At 44.9% G+C, this 15,334-nt stretch overlaps 1 protein-coding gene across 1 annotated transcript in view; it reads right to left on the reverse strand.

Moving 5' to 3' along the window:
• Positions 1-2,669: 2,669 nt before the first annotated feature.
• Positions 2,670-15,334, reverse strand: part of UBAP1L (ubiquitin associated protein 1 like) — a 53,430-nt gene continuing 40,765 nt past the window's right edge. Inside the window, exon 5 of the mRNA XM_073618342.1 lies at positions 2,670-3,744. Within this exon, the coding sequence (XP_073474443.1) occupies positions 3,610-3,744 (135 nt within the window). The 3' untranslated portion in view covers positions 2,670-3,609. The remainder of the gene's footprint in view (positions 3,745-15,334) is intronic.

A 15,334-nucleotide genomic window follows, 5' to 3' on the forward strand; every position in this document is an offset into this window, starting at 1 on the left:
TCCCCCCCCCCTTTTTTCATCATGTACCAATAGGATCCCCTGAAAAAGCTAAAGGCGAAACGCGTAGCGATCCATTGGCATTGAAATTTCGTATGCTTGGCCTTTAGCCAGAAGGGATCTTCCAGGACTAGCTGGCTTACCAGTCTCTAGGCCACCCGATTTCCCTGTTTCAGCTTCCTTATCTGTTCTCTTGCATGAGACTGAGAGTGAGAGAGTGTACTTTTTCAGACCTGTTCTTGTATTTATTTTTTTCTTACTACCATGTGTGTTTTTAATGTGATTTAACCACTTCAGCCCCGGAAGGATTTACCCCCTTCCTGACCAGAGCACTTTTTTGTGATACGGCACTGCGTCGCTTTAACGGACAATTGCGCGGTCGTGCGACGTTGCACCCAAACAAAAGTGACGTCCTTTTTCCCCCACAAATAGAGCTTTTCTTTTGGTGGTATTTGATCACCTCTGCGGTTTTTATTTTTTGCGCTATAAACAAAAAAAGAGCGATAATTTTGAAAAAAAAAAAAAAAAGCAATATTTTTTATTTTTGCTATAATAAATGTCCCCAAAAAATATATAAAAAAACTTTTTTTTTCTCAGTTTAGGCCGATATGTATTCTTCTAAATATTTTTGGTACAAAAAAAAATCACAATAAGCGTATATTGTATTGGATTGCGCAAAAGTTATAGGGTCTACAAAATAGGGGATAGATTTATAGCATTTTTATTATTAATTTTTTTTATTAGTAACAGAGGCGATCTGCGATTTTTATCGTGACTGTGACATTATGGCGGACACATCGGACATTTTTGACACCATTTTGGGACCATTGTCATTTATACAGCGATCAGTGCTATAAAAATGCACTGATTACTGTGTAAATGACAATGGCAGGGAAGGGGGTTAAACACTATGGGGCGATCAAGGGGTTAAGTGTGTCCTAGGGAGGTGTTCTAACTGTGGGGGGGAGGGGCTTCCACTGACATGACAGCAATCACCGCTCCCGATGACAGAGAATAGTAGATCCCTGTCATATCACTAGGCAGAATGGGGAAATGCCTTGTTTACAAAGGCATCTCCCCGTCACGATCGCGGGCCCCCCAGCGGACATCGAGTCCGTGGGACCCGCGGGCACGGTCACAGAGCACGCGGCACGCCCACAATGCCGCGATTTAAAAGGGATGCACCTGTACGCCCATTTGCCCAGCCGTGCCATTGTGCCGACGTACATCGTCGTGCGCTGGTCAGCTAGTGGTTAAATAAATGATATATTTTTACCATAGTACAAATAGGGTGAAATGTGCAGCGCTTATGTGATCATATAAACCATGACAAATAATATTAGTACAGAAAACTTGAATAATAAATGATGTGCTCAAAAATACTCCAAGCAGTCCTCTATTATGACATGTGATGTCTATAAACAGAGTAACTGGACGTGTGATGTCCAAAAAAGAAAAAAGTCAGTGACAAGCTTCAGTCATGTGTGATGATAATCCTCAACCACATGTGGATATAATATAGTGACAGTCTTTAACTTCAAATAAGTATGATGTAATAACAGTTAATAGTGGGTCCACCACCAAAGACACCAGAAGCTGCTTACCAGAGGGATTGAACTCAAATAGGTGTACACCTAGTGAGTCAATCAAGCTTTGTGGTATAATATACCAAGGGGATCAGATGCTCTATCCAGATATGACCTCCAGATGGACCTCCGAACAAGTGTAAGGTATGGATGGACTCAGTAGATATAGGCAGTCAGCCCCATAATTAAAAGAAAGAGGAAGGCATATAGTGTAACTCCGTATGGAAATTTTAATACATAAAAAGCAAAGAAAATACACTCACGTGTTAAGCAGTAAAATCAAGCGCTTGTATAAAAGAAGACAGTGGTCTCAGCATATCCTTCCGACGCGTTTCGACTTAGAAGTCATCATCTGGGGTGAAACGCGTCGGAAGGATATGCTGAGACCACTGTCTTCTTTTATACAAGCGCTTGATTTTACTGCTTAACACGTGAGTGTATTTTCTTTGCTTTTTATGTATTAAAATTTCCATACGGAGTTACACTATATGCCTTCCTCTTTCTTTTAATTATGGGGCTGACTGCCTATATCTACTGAGTCCATCCATACCTTACACTTGTTCGGAGGTCCATCTGGAGGTCATATCTGGATAGAGCATCTGATCCCCTTGGTATATTATACCACAAAGCTTGATTGACTCACTAGGTGTACACCTATTTGAGTTCAATCCCTCTGGTAAGCAGCTTCTGGTGTCTTTGGTGGTGGACCCACTATTAACTGTTATTACATCATACTTATTTGAAGTTAAAGACTGTCACTATATTATATCCACATGTGGTTGAGGATTATCATCACACATGACTGAAGCTTGTCACTGACTTTTTTCTTTTTTGGACATCACACGTCCAGTTACTCTGTTTATAGACATCACATGTCATAATAGAGGACTGCTTGGAGTATTTTTGAGCACATCATTTATTATTCAAGTTTTCTGTACTAATATTATTTGTCATGGTTTATATGATCACATAAGCGCTGCACATTTCACCCTATTTGTCATTTTTGCAACTTTATCCACTGCTGTGCTGGCTGCTTTAGTTTTTTTTTTTTTTTTTTGAGACAGCGCGGTATATATTTGTTTATAACCATAGTACAAGACCATTCCTTTTTCCTATTTGGGATCATAGTGGCAACCTTTAAAGTCCGTTTTCCTCTTTTTTCTTCTTTTTTTTCTGTTTTTGCTCAATCATTATTGGATGTGGTGCCACGCGCTGCAATATATGTCTCAAACCTCTTTCGTTCTTTATGGGACCACCAGTGTAGTCATAGGCAGGGGCATCGCTAGGGGGTGGCTTTTGGGGCTATAGCCCCGAATCTGGAGCCAATAGCCCCGAGTCTCTGCAGGGGTCCCCAAGGGGAGGGGAGGCTCTCTGGGGACCCTGATGCAAGGGGTAGGCTCTCTGAGGACCCTAATGTAATGGGAGCTCTCTGGGAACCCTGATGTAAGTGGGGGGCCCTCTGGGTACCCTGACGTAAGGGGGAGGCTCTCTGAGGACTCTGATGTAAGGAGGAGGCTCCCTGGGGAACCTGATATAAGGAGGCTCTCTGGGGACCCTGATGTAAGGGGGCTCTCTGGGGACCCTGATGTAAGTGGGGGGCTCTCTGGGGATATATATACACACACACACACGTATATTACTGTATATACATGTGTATGCTCGCCCAAGCGTATGACTTTCTTTACTACGCTGCTATGGGCTCTAGCCCCAGATCTTTTGTAGACCTAGCAACGCCCCTGGTCATAGGTATCACTCTTTGACCATGTATATGGTACAGTAGGAATATATGCTATTGTGGGTCACCCATGTTTTTCTCCATGTGCATCCGAATGTAGTCAAATGCTTTCCATGTTTATCGTTGGGATGTGGAAATGCTCCTACAAGTTCAGCTAGATGCATCTCTTTATAATTTTAAGCCTAAAACTTTTTGTAACACACCATTTTAGAGGTTTCTGAGCTAGAAATACAAAATAGAGTCTATTCCGGTGACCGGTATACCTCTCTTAGGCTACACCTTGTTTTGCTTTCACTGTGCTCTCATCATGAGTTCCTCTAGGGATCGATCTCTGTGATTGTCATAAACTAAGAGAACTTCCTTGATGTCTTCCTGCTGAAATCCCATGTCATGGAACTGAAGTAAGAGGCGGAGGTATTCAGCAGCCTGCGGAAGACACAAATCAGACATTTGTAAGGTTTTTGTGGCAGCTTACATCCATCTGTATTACTGACCTAAAAGATCTTTCATGACTATTGGTAAGACAGATGCAAGCTGGCCTCATACCTTTGCACATACCCTACTATTATGTTTACCATCTCAAATAACCAGACCCGTTTGGAGTAAACTTGGCCGTACCGGCCATTTTATTAACAATAAACCATAAACATATTATTTGCAAACAATACTTTTTCAGATCAATCGTAACCATGTTGTAGATCTTTGAAGGCACTGAAAAGACCCCAAATTTATATCGTATCAGTGTGACACACCAGGTCCCCGGTTGCAGCAGGCCGACTCGGGGACAATACCAACTCTTCAACTTCCAACGCTGATACCCATATCCAAATACCCAGTTAAACCTCAGTTAACTGGCATCTTCCCGAGGATCCCATACCAAGATGGTTCCCCACTATGCCATACTGGTCTTCATTTTAGAAGACCTCCAAAGATCTCAACCGCCATAACTTACAACAATAAATGCCAAATGTTCCAAATATAATAATACAGACAACAGGGCGGGAGGGTGTGAGCTGTTTCTTCGTCCGGTGACCTCCAACTGACCACCGGGCACTGGACCCTCCCTAACTATGCTGCATACTATTCTGGCCACCCCCTCTATGCTGACCAACTCAAAACACCCATTGAACCCTTAATTGGCAAGCTGGTCCTGCTACTCTGTCCTGCACCTATTCCTGCGTCTTTTGCTACGGGCTTCTCTTTGTTGAGTGGAGCCATGTGCAGAAAGCTACAAAGTTGTCCAATTTATTTCCAAGACTTTCAGGATAGGCTGGAGTTCTGTTCTACAAGTTAGCCAACTAATAAAAAAACTGCCGCAGGAACCGGTGTTGTTCACAGTTGCTGGTGAGCATTTAACATTCGTCCACACTTGTGCGATTTGTTGCACGTTTGCTGAAGCGCAACAACACCGCGCAATAAGCCATTTCTTATTCTGTTCTATGGGGCCCGTTCACACTTATGCGCTTGTCTGCAGTACAATTTTGGAAGAGCTGCAGGCACTACTTTAAGTGCAGGATGGGCCCATAGATGTAGCACCCTATTCCGCAGCTGAATAATCATACAGCCCTGGCCAATCCCTGGGGGAGAGGTGCCCAGATGGTGACTGGGAGTCTGTATAAATACTCAAACTTGGAGCAGCCTGGTCTTTTTCCCTGAGGAGATCACAGCCTAGGGGCGCTGTTAGCCTCCTGGGCCATTCTGCCATGTGCCTGCTGGTTATCGAGGCATCTGTTGGGCTACCTGGAGGCCTGTTTTGCTGAGAGATGCTGAAGCTGACTGAGGGGCTGTTGTCTGAGAATCTAGTTTGGTACCACGGGGTGAAAGTGTCTGGAAGGAGGCGACCAATAATCCAAGGACATTAGTGAGTACAGACTGGTGAGAGAGATCCTAGAGACTGTGTGCAGTTGCCATCCCTCTTAGGCAGGCCATTGACGGTGGGAATTTCTTTATTGCAACCACGAGTTGCAGGAAAGAAAATCGACACGACTCCCCCATCAACACAGACAGTGCTGACAGGGGAATCCCTCCTGCCGGTGACATTGTATTCTCCTGGTGGGGATGGGGGTGGGGGGCGGCCACCCCTGCCGGGAGAAGACAGCGATTATTGCTAGTGGCTATAGCAGCCGCTAGCGATAATCGCAAGTGAAATCGGCAGTCTGGTTGGACGCAAGTTGATCGATCGATCAATTTTTGTACATTCAATCTGCCCATACATGGTTCGAACCGTCTATGGCCGGCCTTATGCTAGACCGGGTTTAACCACTTCAGCCCAGGAAGGATTTACCCCCTTCCTGACCAGAGCACTTTTTGCGATTCGGCGATGCGTCACTTTAACTGACAATTGCGCGGTCGTGCAACGTTGTACCCAAACAAAATTGACGTCCTTTTTTCCCCACAAATAGAGGTTTCTTTTTGAGGTATTTGATCACCTCTGCGGTTTTTATTTTTTGTGCTATAAACAAAAAAAGAGCGCCAATTTTGAAAAAAAAAAGCAAGATTTTTTACTTTTTGCTATAATAAATATCCCCAAAAAATATATAAAAAAACAAATTTCTTCATCAGTTTAGGCCGATATGTATTCTTCTACATATTTTTGGTAAAAAAAAAAAAATCGCAATAAACGTATATTGATTGGTTTACGCAAAAGTTATAGCGTCTACAAAATAGGGGATAGTTTTATGGCATTTTTATTGTTTTTTTTTATTATAAATGGCGGCGATCTGCGATTTTTATCATGACTGCGACATTATGGCGGACACATCGGACACTTTTGACACCATTTTGGGACCATTGTTATTTATACAGCGATCGGTGCTATAAAAATGCACTGATTACTGTGTAAATGACACTGGCAGGGAAGGGGTTAAACATTAGGGGGCGATCAAGGGGTTAAGTGTGTCCTAGGGAGTGATTCTAACTGTGGGGGGGTGGGCTACCACTGACATGACAGCGATCACTGCTCCCGATCACAGGAAGCAGTAGATCTCTGCCATGTCACTAGGCAGAAAGTGGGAAATACATTGTTTACATAGGCATCTCCCCGTTCTTCCGCTTCGTGACACGATCGTGGGCACCCGGCGGACATCGAGTCCATGGGACCCGCGGGCACTGAGCATACGGCGGGCGCGCGTGCCCACAATGCCGCAATTTAAAGGGACGTACCTGTAAGCCCATTTGCCCAGCCGTGCCATTGTGTCGACTTACATCGCTGTGCGTTGGTCGGCTAGTGATTAAAGGTGACGTTGTGTCCCATGTCCTGAAGAGCTCAGTCTATTTAATTCTTGGTGACAGGACTTTGCTCAGATGTCCAAATAGGAAGATTAATCTCCTTAAGTTGCTACTGCGGGGTTCAGCCCATCCTTTACTTGTGCAAGGACTTGGCTAAAGTTCAGTGGTAGGGCATTGGAGTATCCTACCATTACCCACTACCTATCCAAGTTCTTATTAAAGCATCAGAAAAAGGTTTGCCTTTAGTTCTACTTTAACCACTTGCCGACCAGCCGCCGTCATTATACTGCGGCAGGTTGGCACGGCTGAGTGAATCGCCGTAGGTGTACGTCGGCCGCTTTAAGAGCGATAGGAGCGATGCGTGTGGCCGGCGGCCGTGATGTCCGCCGGCCACCCGCGAACGCTCCTCAGAGAGCCAGAAGGATCTGTGTATGTAAACAGACAGATCCCCGTTCTGACAGGGGAGTAGAGAGAGATCTGCTGTTCCTAGTGATCAGGAACAGCGATCTCTCTCTCCTCCTCCAGTCAGCCCCCTCCCCCCCCACAGTTAGAAACACCTCCCTAGGGAACACTTAACCCCTTGATCGCCCCCCTAGTGTTAACCCCTTCCCTGCCAGTGATATTTATACAGTAATCAATGGCTATTTTTAGCTCTGTATAAAATGTCACTGGTCCCAAAAAAGTGTCAAAAATGTCAGATCTGTCCGCCGCATTGCAGTCCCGCTAAAAATCGCTGATCGCCGCCATTACTAGTAAAAAACAAATAAATAATAAAAATGCCATAAATCTATCCCCTATTTTGTAGACGCTATAACAATCAATATACGCCTATTGCAATGTTTTAAATATTTTTTTAACTTTTTAAAAAATATGTAGAAGAATACATATTGGCCTAAACTGATGAAGAAATTTTTTTTTTTGGATATTTATTATGGCAAAAGGTAAAAAATATTGTTTTTTTCTTTCAAAATTGTCACTCTTTTTTTTGTTTATAGCGCAAAAAAATTAAAATACCACCAAAAGAAAGCTCTATTTGTGGGAAAAAAAGGACCTCAATTTTGTTTGGGTACAGCGTCGCACGACCGCGCAACTGTCAGTTAAAGCGACGCAGTGCCGTATCACAAAAAATGGCCTGGTCATTAAGGGGGCAAATCCTTCTGGTCCTTAAAGTGAAATAAAAAAAAATAAAAAAAATAACAAACATATCATACTTATCTCCACTGTGCAGCTCGTTTTGCACAGAGTGTCCCCGAACCTCCTCTTCTGGGGTTCCCCGGCGGATCTCGCAGCTCCTCTCCACATCTAATAACCCCCTCAGAGAAGCGCTTCCCCGAGGGGGTTACCTTGCGGGCCCGCTCCCGAATCCAGCATTTGCTTCCATAGAGGCCGAATGCAGAACTCGGCCCCGCCTCCCCCGGCGCTCGCATAATTGGGTTTGATTGACAGCAGCGGGAGCCAATGGCTGCGCTGCTATCAATCTATCCAATCAGCAGCCGAGAACCCCGGGCAGAGAGACAGCGTGTCCCCGCCAGGTCAAGTTCCAGGGCTCAAGTAAGTAAAATAGGATGCATTAAGGTGAAAAACATGAGAAAAACATGAAGGTTGCTTAACCACTTAAAGGGGTTGTGAGGTTTACAACCCCTTTAAGTGGTTAAACAGGGAAATAAAATATTGGCCAGATTACGGTTGAAATAATTAGCCAGGATTAGAACAAAAAGGATATTTTTATGCATACAGTTATAAAATGTAACAATTATATGTCATATTTATCTCTTTATAAAGGAGAGTAGAGTTTTCCCTTACATTGTACCTTAAAAACAAGCAGAAAAAAAAAAAAAAGCAAACAGTGTGCACTCCGAGTATCCCGCTGTTCCATATTCCCAGCTTTTTCCATCTTAAGACATTAAACATTCAGATTGAAGCCGTGCCTCATATTTGAACGCGGCCCAAGTTACCCCCACCGCCCCTACCGCCCCCCCCCCTGCACACTATTTTAAGGCACCCTGCTAAAAGCTCTGTCTGGAAGGATTTCGCTCCAGAGAGATTATCTGCTTTGTTGTGTAACTTATTAAATCAAGATGAGGACTAGACAGTTAACTCTTTTAAGTGCTACATGGTTATACTGACTACAAAACTAAAACCAGACCTCGCTGGGGTGCAAATAATGGCACATACTGGTTAAAAAAAAGACTGTCAGTCACACACACAGAGGAGCGCTAAGATGGTGCAAGTACCATTAAAATAGAACTATAGGCTAAAACTTTTTTACATTTTGCATAGAGTAAGGGAGGGTTATAACCCCTGTCAGATTTTTTTTTTTTTGCCATCTGTGTCCCATTGTGGAGATTTCCCTTCACTTCCTGTGCCATAGCCAAACAGGAAGTGAGAGATAATCCCTACAAATAGAGGGAATTCCTTGGGGACCCCCAGATAACCAAGACTAGTGTCCCCATTGGAAGATTCCCCCTCTATTACTTTTCTGGGGACAACTCAAAATTTGGGATTTTCTTTTACATTCAGTTTTAACCACTTGCCGACCACACGCCGCAGATGCATAGCTCCCAACTGTCCCTGATTTGGAGCAATGTCCCTCTGTCCCTCATTCCTCCTCATTTGTTCCTCATTTTGCTCTGATCCATATAGTTGTATATAAAATGCATTTATTTTATCTTTCAAAAAGTGTTTCCCAGTGCTAAACCTTTCATCCAAATTCTAAATTGCTGCATTTGTAGATTTTAAAAAGCCAATATAAAGGAATAGTAGTGGTAAAAAAAAAAAAAGCCCTTGTGTATTTAGTTAACCGTTTGTTTTTTTTAGCTAATTCTCCTTTAAGGGGGTGTGGCAGGGGGTGTGTCCAATGCCAAAATACATTTGCTAGTAGGTGTCCCTCATTCCCATCTCAAAATGTTGGGAGGTATGCAGATGTACTGCGACAAGGTGGCTCGGCTGCGCAAATCGCCGTACCGGTACGACGATTCGTGCACTAGCTTTCTTGGGGTTGCGCGCACACTCTGATTGGCCAGCGGGGGAGCCAGTCAGTGGGGTCCGGCAGACTCGATGTCCGCCAGCCACCCACGATCGTTCCCAGCAGAGACAGAACGGGGATCTGCCGAAGTCAATGCCGTCTTTAAGGCAGGGCAAAAGGGGCAGCTGCCCTAGGCCCTGTCATTGTTGTGGGGCCCAAAGCAGTTGCCTCATACTTGCCAACTACCACAGTTTAAATTCCCTTGTCCCTTGAAGTTTTAGTCCTGTGCTGTGTCCAGATATCTCAGTGTGAAGTGCTGCTACTAATGCTGTCCAGCTCTGCCCTATTGTGTACAGATGACCCACCTGCAAACCCTGTGTTTACATGTAAATAACCATCATTCATATGTAAATAGCGGCAGCATTTTATTGTAAATAACTGAGGCTGGCGGCATTGATATGTAAATAAAGGCGGCATTCATATGTATATCATGTCCCTCTGCAGTGAGAAGATGATGTGCTGTAACCTCTAGCAACCAATCAGTGAGCAGTATTACTGTACAGTAATCTTTAGCAACCAATCAACAAGCAGAAATCATGTGCTGTAACCTCTAGCAACCAGTTAGTTATAATGATATGCTGTAACCTCTGGCAACCCATCACAATCGCTGCCTGATCTGATACAGTAAACTGATTTTAAGTCTAGCTGATATTTTTTTGTATGTCTCAGAGCAGGTGGAGAGCAAAATTGCATGGGGGGGGGCCCAAGAAAATTTTTGCCCAGGGTCCAATCAATATCAACGATGGCCCTGGCCGAAGTAAACAAGGCAGATCTCCGTTCTCTCAGGGGATGACACTAAGACGGATCTGTGTGTTTCCCCAGGCAGCCCATCCCCCATACAGTTATAAAACACAAACAGGGAACATATTTAACTCCTTGATCTCCCCTGATGGTAAACCCCTTCCCTGCCAGTGTCATTAGTACAGTGACAGTGCATATTTTTTAGCACTGATCACTGTAATAGTGTCACTGGTTCCCAAAAAAGTGTCAAAAATGTCAGTTAGGTGTCCGATCTGTCCGCCGCAATGTCGCAGTCCTGCTAAAAAAAAAAAATCACTGATCGCCGTTATTACTAGTAAAAAAATAAATAAATAAAAATGCCATAAATCTATCCCCTATAACTTTTGCGCAAACCAATCAATATATACGCTTACTGGGAATACATAGTAGAATACATATTGGCCTAAACTCATGAATACATTTTTTTATTATTATTTTTTTTTTTTGGGATATGTATTATAGAAGTAAAACATATTGGTTCTTTTTTTTTCCAAAATTGGCAGCCTTTTTTTGCGATTTTTTTTTTTTACCAAAAATATGTAGAAGAATACATATTGGCCTAAACTGATGAAGACATTTTTTTAAATATATATATATATATTTATTATAGCAAAAAGTAAAAAATATTGGGTTTTTTTTTCAACATTGAAGCTCTTTTTTTGTTTATAGCGCAAAAAAAAAAAAAAAAAAAAAAAAAAAACGCAGAGGTAATCAAATACCAACAAAAGAAAGCTCTATTTGTGGGGGGGGAAAAAAGGAAGTCAATTTTGTTTTGGGTACAACGTCGCACGACCACGCAATTGTCAGTTAAAATAACGCAGTGCCGTATCGCAAAAAAAAGGGCCTGGTCATTAAGGGGGTAAATCCTTCCGGGGCTGACGTGGTTAATGATAATGGTAAACAGGACACATAGAGGGTGAATCTCCTTAACAGGGGCGCACACAGCAATAAAAACCCAACAGGTGTTCTAATCCCTCTGCATTCTATCCAAAATTGTAAAAAAAAAAAAAAAAATTTCCTTAAGAGCCCTTGCACACTGGGGCGGTTTGCAGGCGCTATTGCGCTAATAATAGCGCCTGCAAACCGCCCCGAAAGTGCCGCTGCTTTCATTCCAGTGTGAAAGCCCCCGAGGGCTTGCACACTGGAGCGATGCGCTGGCAGGACGGTAATAAAAGTCCTGCCAGCAGCATCTTCGGAGCGGTGAAGGAGCGGTGTGTATACCGCTCCTTTACCGCTCCTGCCCATTGAAATCAATGGGACGGCGCGACTATACAGAGGCGCTTTGCGGTGGTTTTTAACCCTTTCTCGGCCGCTAGCGGGGGGTAAAACCGCCCCGCTAGCGGCCGCATACCGACGGTAAAACGCCGCTATTAATAGCGGCGTTTTACCGCCGACGCCGCCCCCCGCCCCAGTGTGCAAGGGCTCTTAGTTATACTTTAAATTCCCAATAAATCTCTTTCTTATCAGGACTTAAAGGTCTCCATGATTAAGATCAAAGCTTGGAAATCAAAATACATTAGTCTGATTTAGTGCATGACCACTGATCTGCCAGTCTGCAATGTATGAACAGGTATGTGCCAGGTCCCAGTCACTGACAGCTCAGGGTCTCTCTCTCTGCCCGTGTACAAGTGTGCCTGATGATGTCTATCCCTAGAAGATGCCTCCTGACCAAACTCAAATAGGAGTCTCCGTATCCAATACACCTAGGCAGGGCTTTTTTTCAGCGGGAACGCGGGGGGAACGTAGTTCCGGCACCTCCAGCACTGAATGTATGTAATAGCATAGGGTGTGGGGTGTGCTGGAGGGTCGATTGATGTTGGCTGCTAGGGGGATCTATTGTCACTGGTGGGGATCTGATTTTGTGTGAGGGTCTATTGTTGCTGATGGGGGATCTATTGTTGCTGGGGGGTCTTATGTTGCTGGAAGAGATCTACTGTTGAGGGAGAGGTCTATTTTTACTTGCTGCCGGAGGATCTTTTGATGCTGGCTGCTGGGAGATCTGTTGTTGCTGCTGGGGGGGGGGGTCTAATGTTGCTTGGGTGGATATTTTATTACTGGGTGTGATATTTTGTTGTGGGTGGTTCACTGTTGCTGCAGGGAATCTATTGTTGTTGGGGTGGAGTCCATTGTTGCTGGGGGAGTCTATTGGTGTGTGGGGATCTATTGCTGGGATTCTATTGTTGCTGGCTGCAGGGGATCTATTTTACTTCTTTTCTTTTTATCATCAACATGTTCCATACAAATGATTTAGCACCACAAAACGATACATGGTTCTGTATTCTCTAAAAGGGGCAGTACTGGTAGGTGGGTAGGGGGTGGAATCAAGGGACGGTGGTCAGAGGTGGGTAGGGGGCGGAGGCAAGGGGTGACCCAGACGGGGGGAGTTCCTGCACCTATTCTCCGAGAAAAAAAGCCCTGCACCTAGGGCTGCCACCTCATCCCTTTAAACCCGATCACATATTGATTACACAGGTTCTGTGGCTGATTAACCAGTTGCCAACCGCCGCACGACGATGTACGTCGACAGAGCGGCACGGGCAGGCAAAAGGACTTACATGTACGTCCTTGCCTGCCCGCGGGTGGGGGGTCCGATCGGACCCCCCCCCCCCCCCCGGTGCCTGCGGCGGTCGGCAAATCTCCCCCGGCGATCGGTGGTGAGGCCATCCATTCGTGGCCCCCCCCCTCGCGATCGCTCTCAGCCAATGGGATCATTTCCCTGCCTCTGTATTGTACACAGAGGCAGAGGAAATGATGTCATCTCTCCTCGGCTCGGTATTTTCCGTTCCGGGCCGAGGAGAGAAGACTGTAATGTGAGTGCACCAAACACACACACACAGTAGAACATGCCAGGCACACAAAACACCCCGATCCCCCCCCCCCGATCCCCCCTGATCCCCCCCAATCACCCCCCCCGTCACAAACTGACACCAAGCAGGTTTTTTTTTTTTTTTTCTGATTACTGCATTGGTGTCAGTTTGTGACAGTTACAGTGTTGGGACAGTGAGTATTAGCCCCCTTTAGGTCTAGGATACCCCCCTAACCCCCCCTAATAAAGTTTTAACCCCTTGATCATCCCCCGTCACCAGTGTCGCTAAGCGATCATTTTTCTGATCGCTGTATTAGTGTCGCTGGTGACGCTAGTCAGGGACGTAAATATTTAGGTTCGCCGTCAGCGTTTTATAGCGTCAGGGACCCCCATATACTACCTAATAAATGTTTTAACCCCTTGATTGCCCCCTAGTTAACCCTTTCACCACTGATCACCGTATAACCGTTACGGGTGACGCTGGTTAGTTCGTTTATTTTTTATAGTGTCAGGGCACCCGCCGTTTATTACCGAATAAAGGTTTAGCCCCCTGATCGCCCGGCGGTGATATGCGTCTACCCAGGCAGCGTCAGATTAGCGCCAGTACCGCTAACACCCACGCACGCAGCATACACCTCCCTTAGTGGTATAGTATCTGATCGGATCAATATCTGATCCGATCAGATCTATACTAGCGTCCCCAGCAGTTTAGGGTTCCCAAAAACGCAGTGTTAGCGGGATCAGCCCAGATACCTGCTAGCACCTGCGTTTTGCCTCTCCGCCCGGCCCAGCCCAGCCCACCCAAGTGCAGTATCGATCGATCACTGTCACTTACAAAACACTAAACACATAACTGCAGCGTTCGCAGAGTCAGGCCTGATCCCTGCGACCGTTAACAGTTTTTTTGGTAGCGTTTTGGTAAACTGGCAAGCACCAGCGGCCTAGTACACCCCGGTCGTAGTCAAACCAGCACTGCAGTAACACTTGGTGACGTGGCGAGTCCCATAAGTGCAGTTCAAGCTGGTGAGGTGGCAAGCACAAGTAGTGTCCCGCTGCCACCAAGAAGAAGACAAACAAGCCCGTCGTGCCCATAGTGCCCTTCCTGCTGCATTCGCCAATCCTAATTGGGAACCCACCACTTCTGCAGCGCCCGTACTTCCCCCATTCACATCCCCAACCAAATGCAGTCGGCTGCATGAGAGGCATTTTCTTTATGTCCTCCCGAGTACCCCTACCCAACGAACCCCCCAAAAAAGATGTTGTGTCTGCAGCAAGCGCGGATATAGGCGTGACACCCGCTATTATTGTCCCTCCTGTCCTGACAATCCTGGTCTTTGCATTGGTGAATGTTTTGAACGCTACCATTCACTAGTTGAGTATTAGCGTAGGGTACAGCATTGCACAGACTAGGCACACTTTCACAGGGTCTCCCAAGATGCCATCGCATTTTGAGAGACCCGAACCTGGAACCGTTTAGAGTTATAAAAGTTACAGTTACAAAAAAAGTGTAAAAAAAAAAAAAAAAAAAACACAAACAAAAATATAAAATAAAAAATAATAGTTGTCGTTTTATTGTTCTCTCTCTATTCTCTCTCTATTGTTCTGCTCTTTTTTACTGTATTCTATTCTGCAATGTTTTATTGTTATTATGTTTTATCATGTTTGCTTTTCAGGTATGCAATTTTTTATACTTTACCGTTTACTGTGCTTTATTGTTAACCATTTTTTTGTCTTCAGGTACACCATTCACGACTTTGAGTGGTTATACCAGAATGATGCTTGCAGGTTTAGGTATCATCTTGGTATCATTCTTTTCAGCCAGCGGTCGGCTTTCATGTAAAAGCAATCCTAGCGGCTAATTAGCCTCTAGACTGCTTTTACAAGCAGTGGGAGAGAATGCACCGTCTTCCGTGTTTTTCTCTGGCTCTCCTGTCTCAACAAGGAACCTGAGAATGCAGCCGGTGATTCAGCCAGCTGACCATAGAGCTGATCAGAGACCAGAGTGGCTCCAAACATCTCTATGGCCTAAGAAACCGGAAGCTACGAGCATTTCATGATTTCGCCGGATGTAAACAGCGCCATTGGGAAAGCATTTTATCACACCGATCTTGGTGTGGTCAGATGCTTTGAGGGCAGAGGAGAGATCTAGGGTCTAATAGACCCCAATTTTATCAAAA

Source organism: Aquarana catesbeiana, linkage group LG03, assembly GCF_042186555.1.
Source record: "Aquarana catesbeiana isolate 2022-GZ linkage group LG03, ASM4218655v1, whole genome shotgun sequence".
In the NCBI taxonomy this organism is placed as follows: Eukaryota; Metazoa; Chordata; class Amphibia; order Anura; family Ranidae; genus Aquarana; species Aquarana catesbeiana.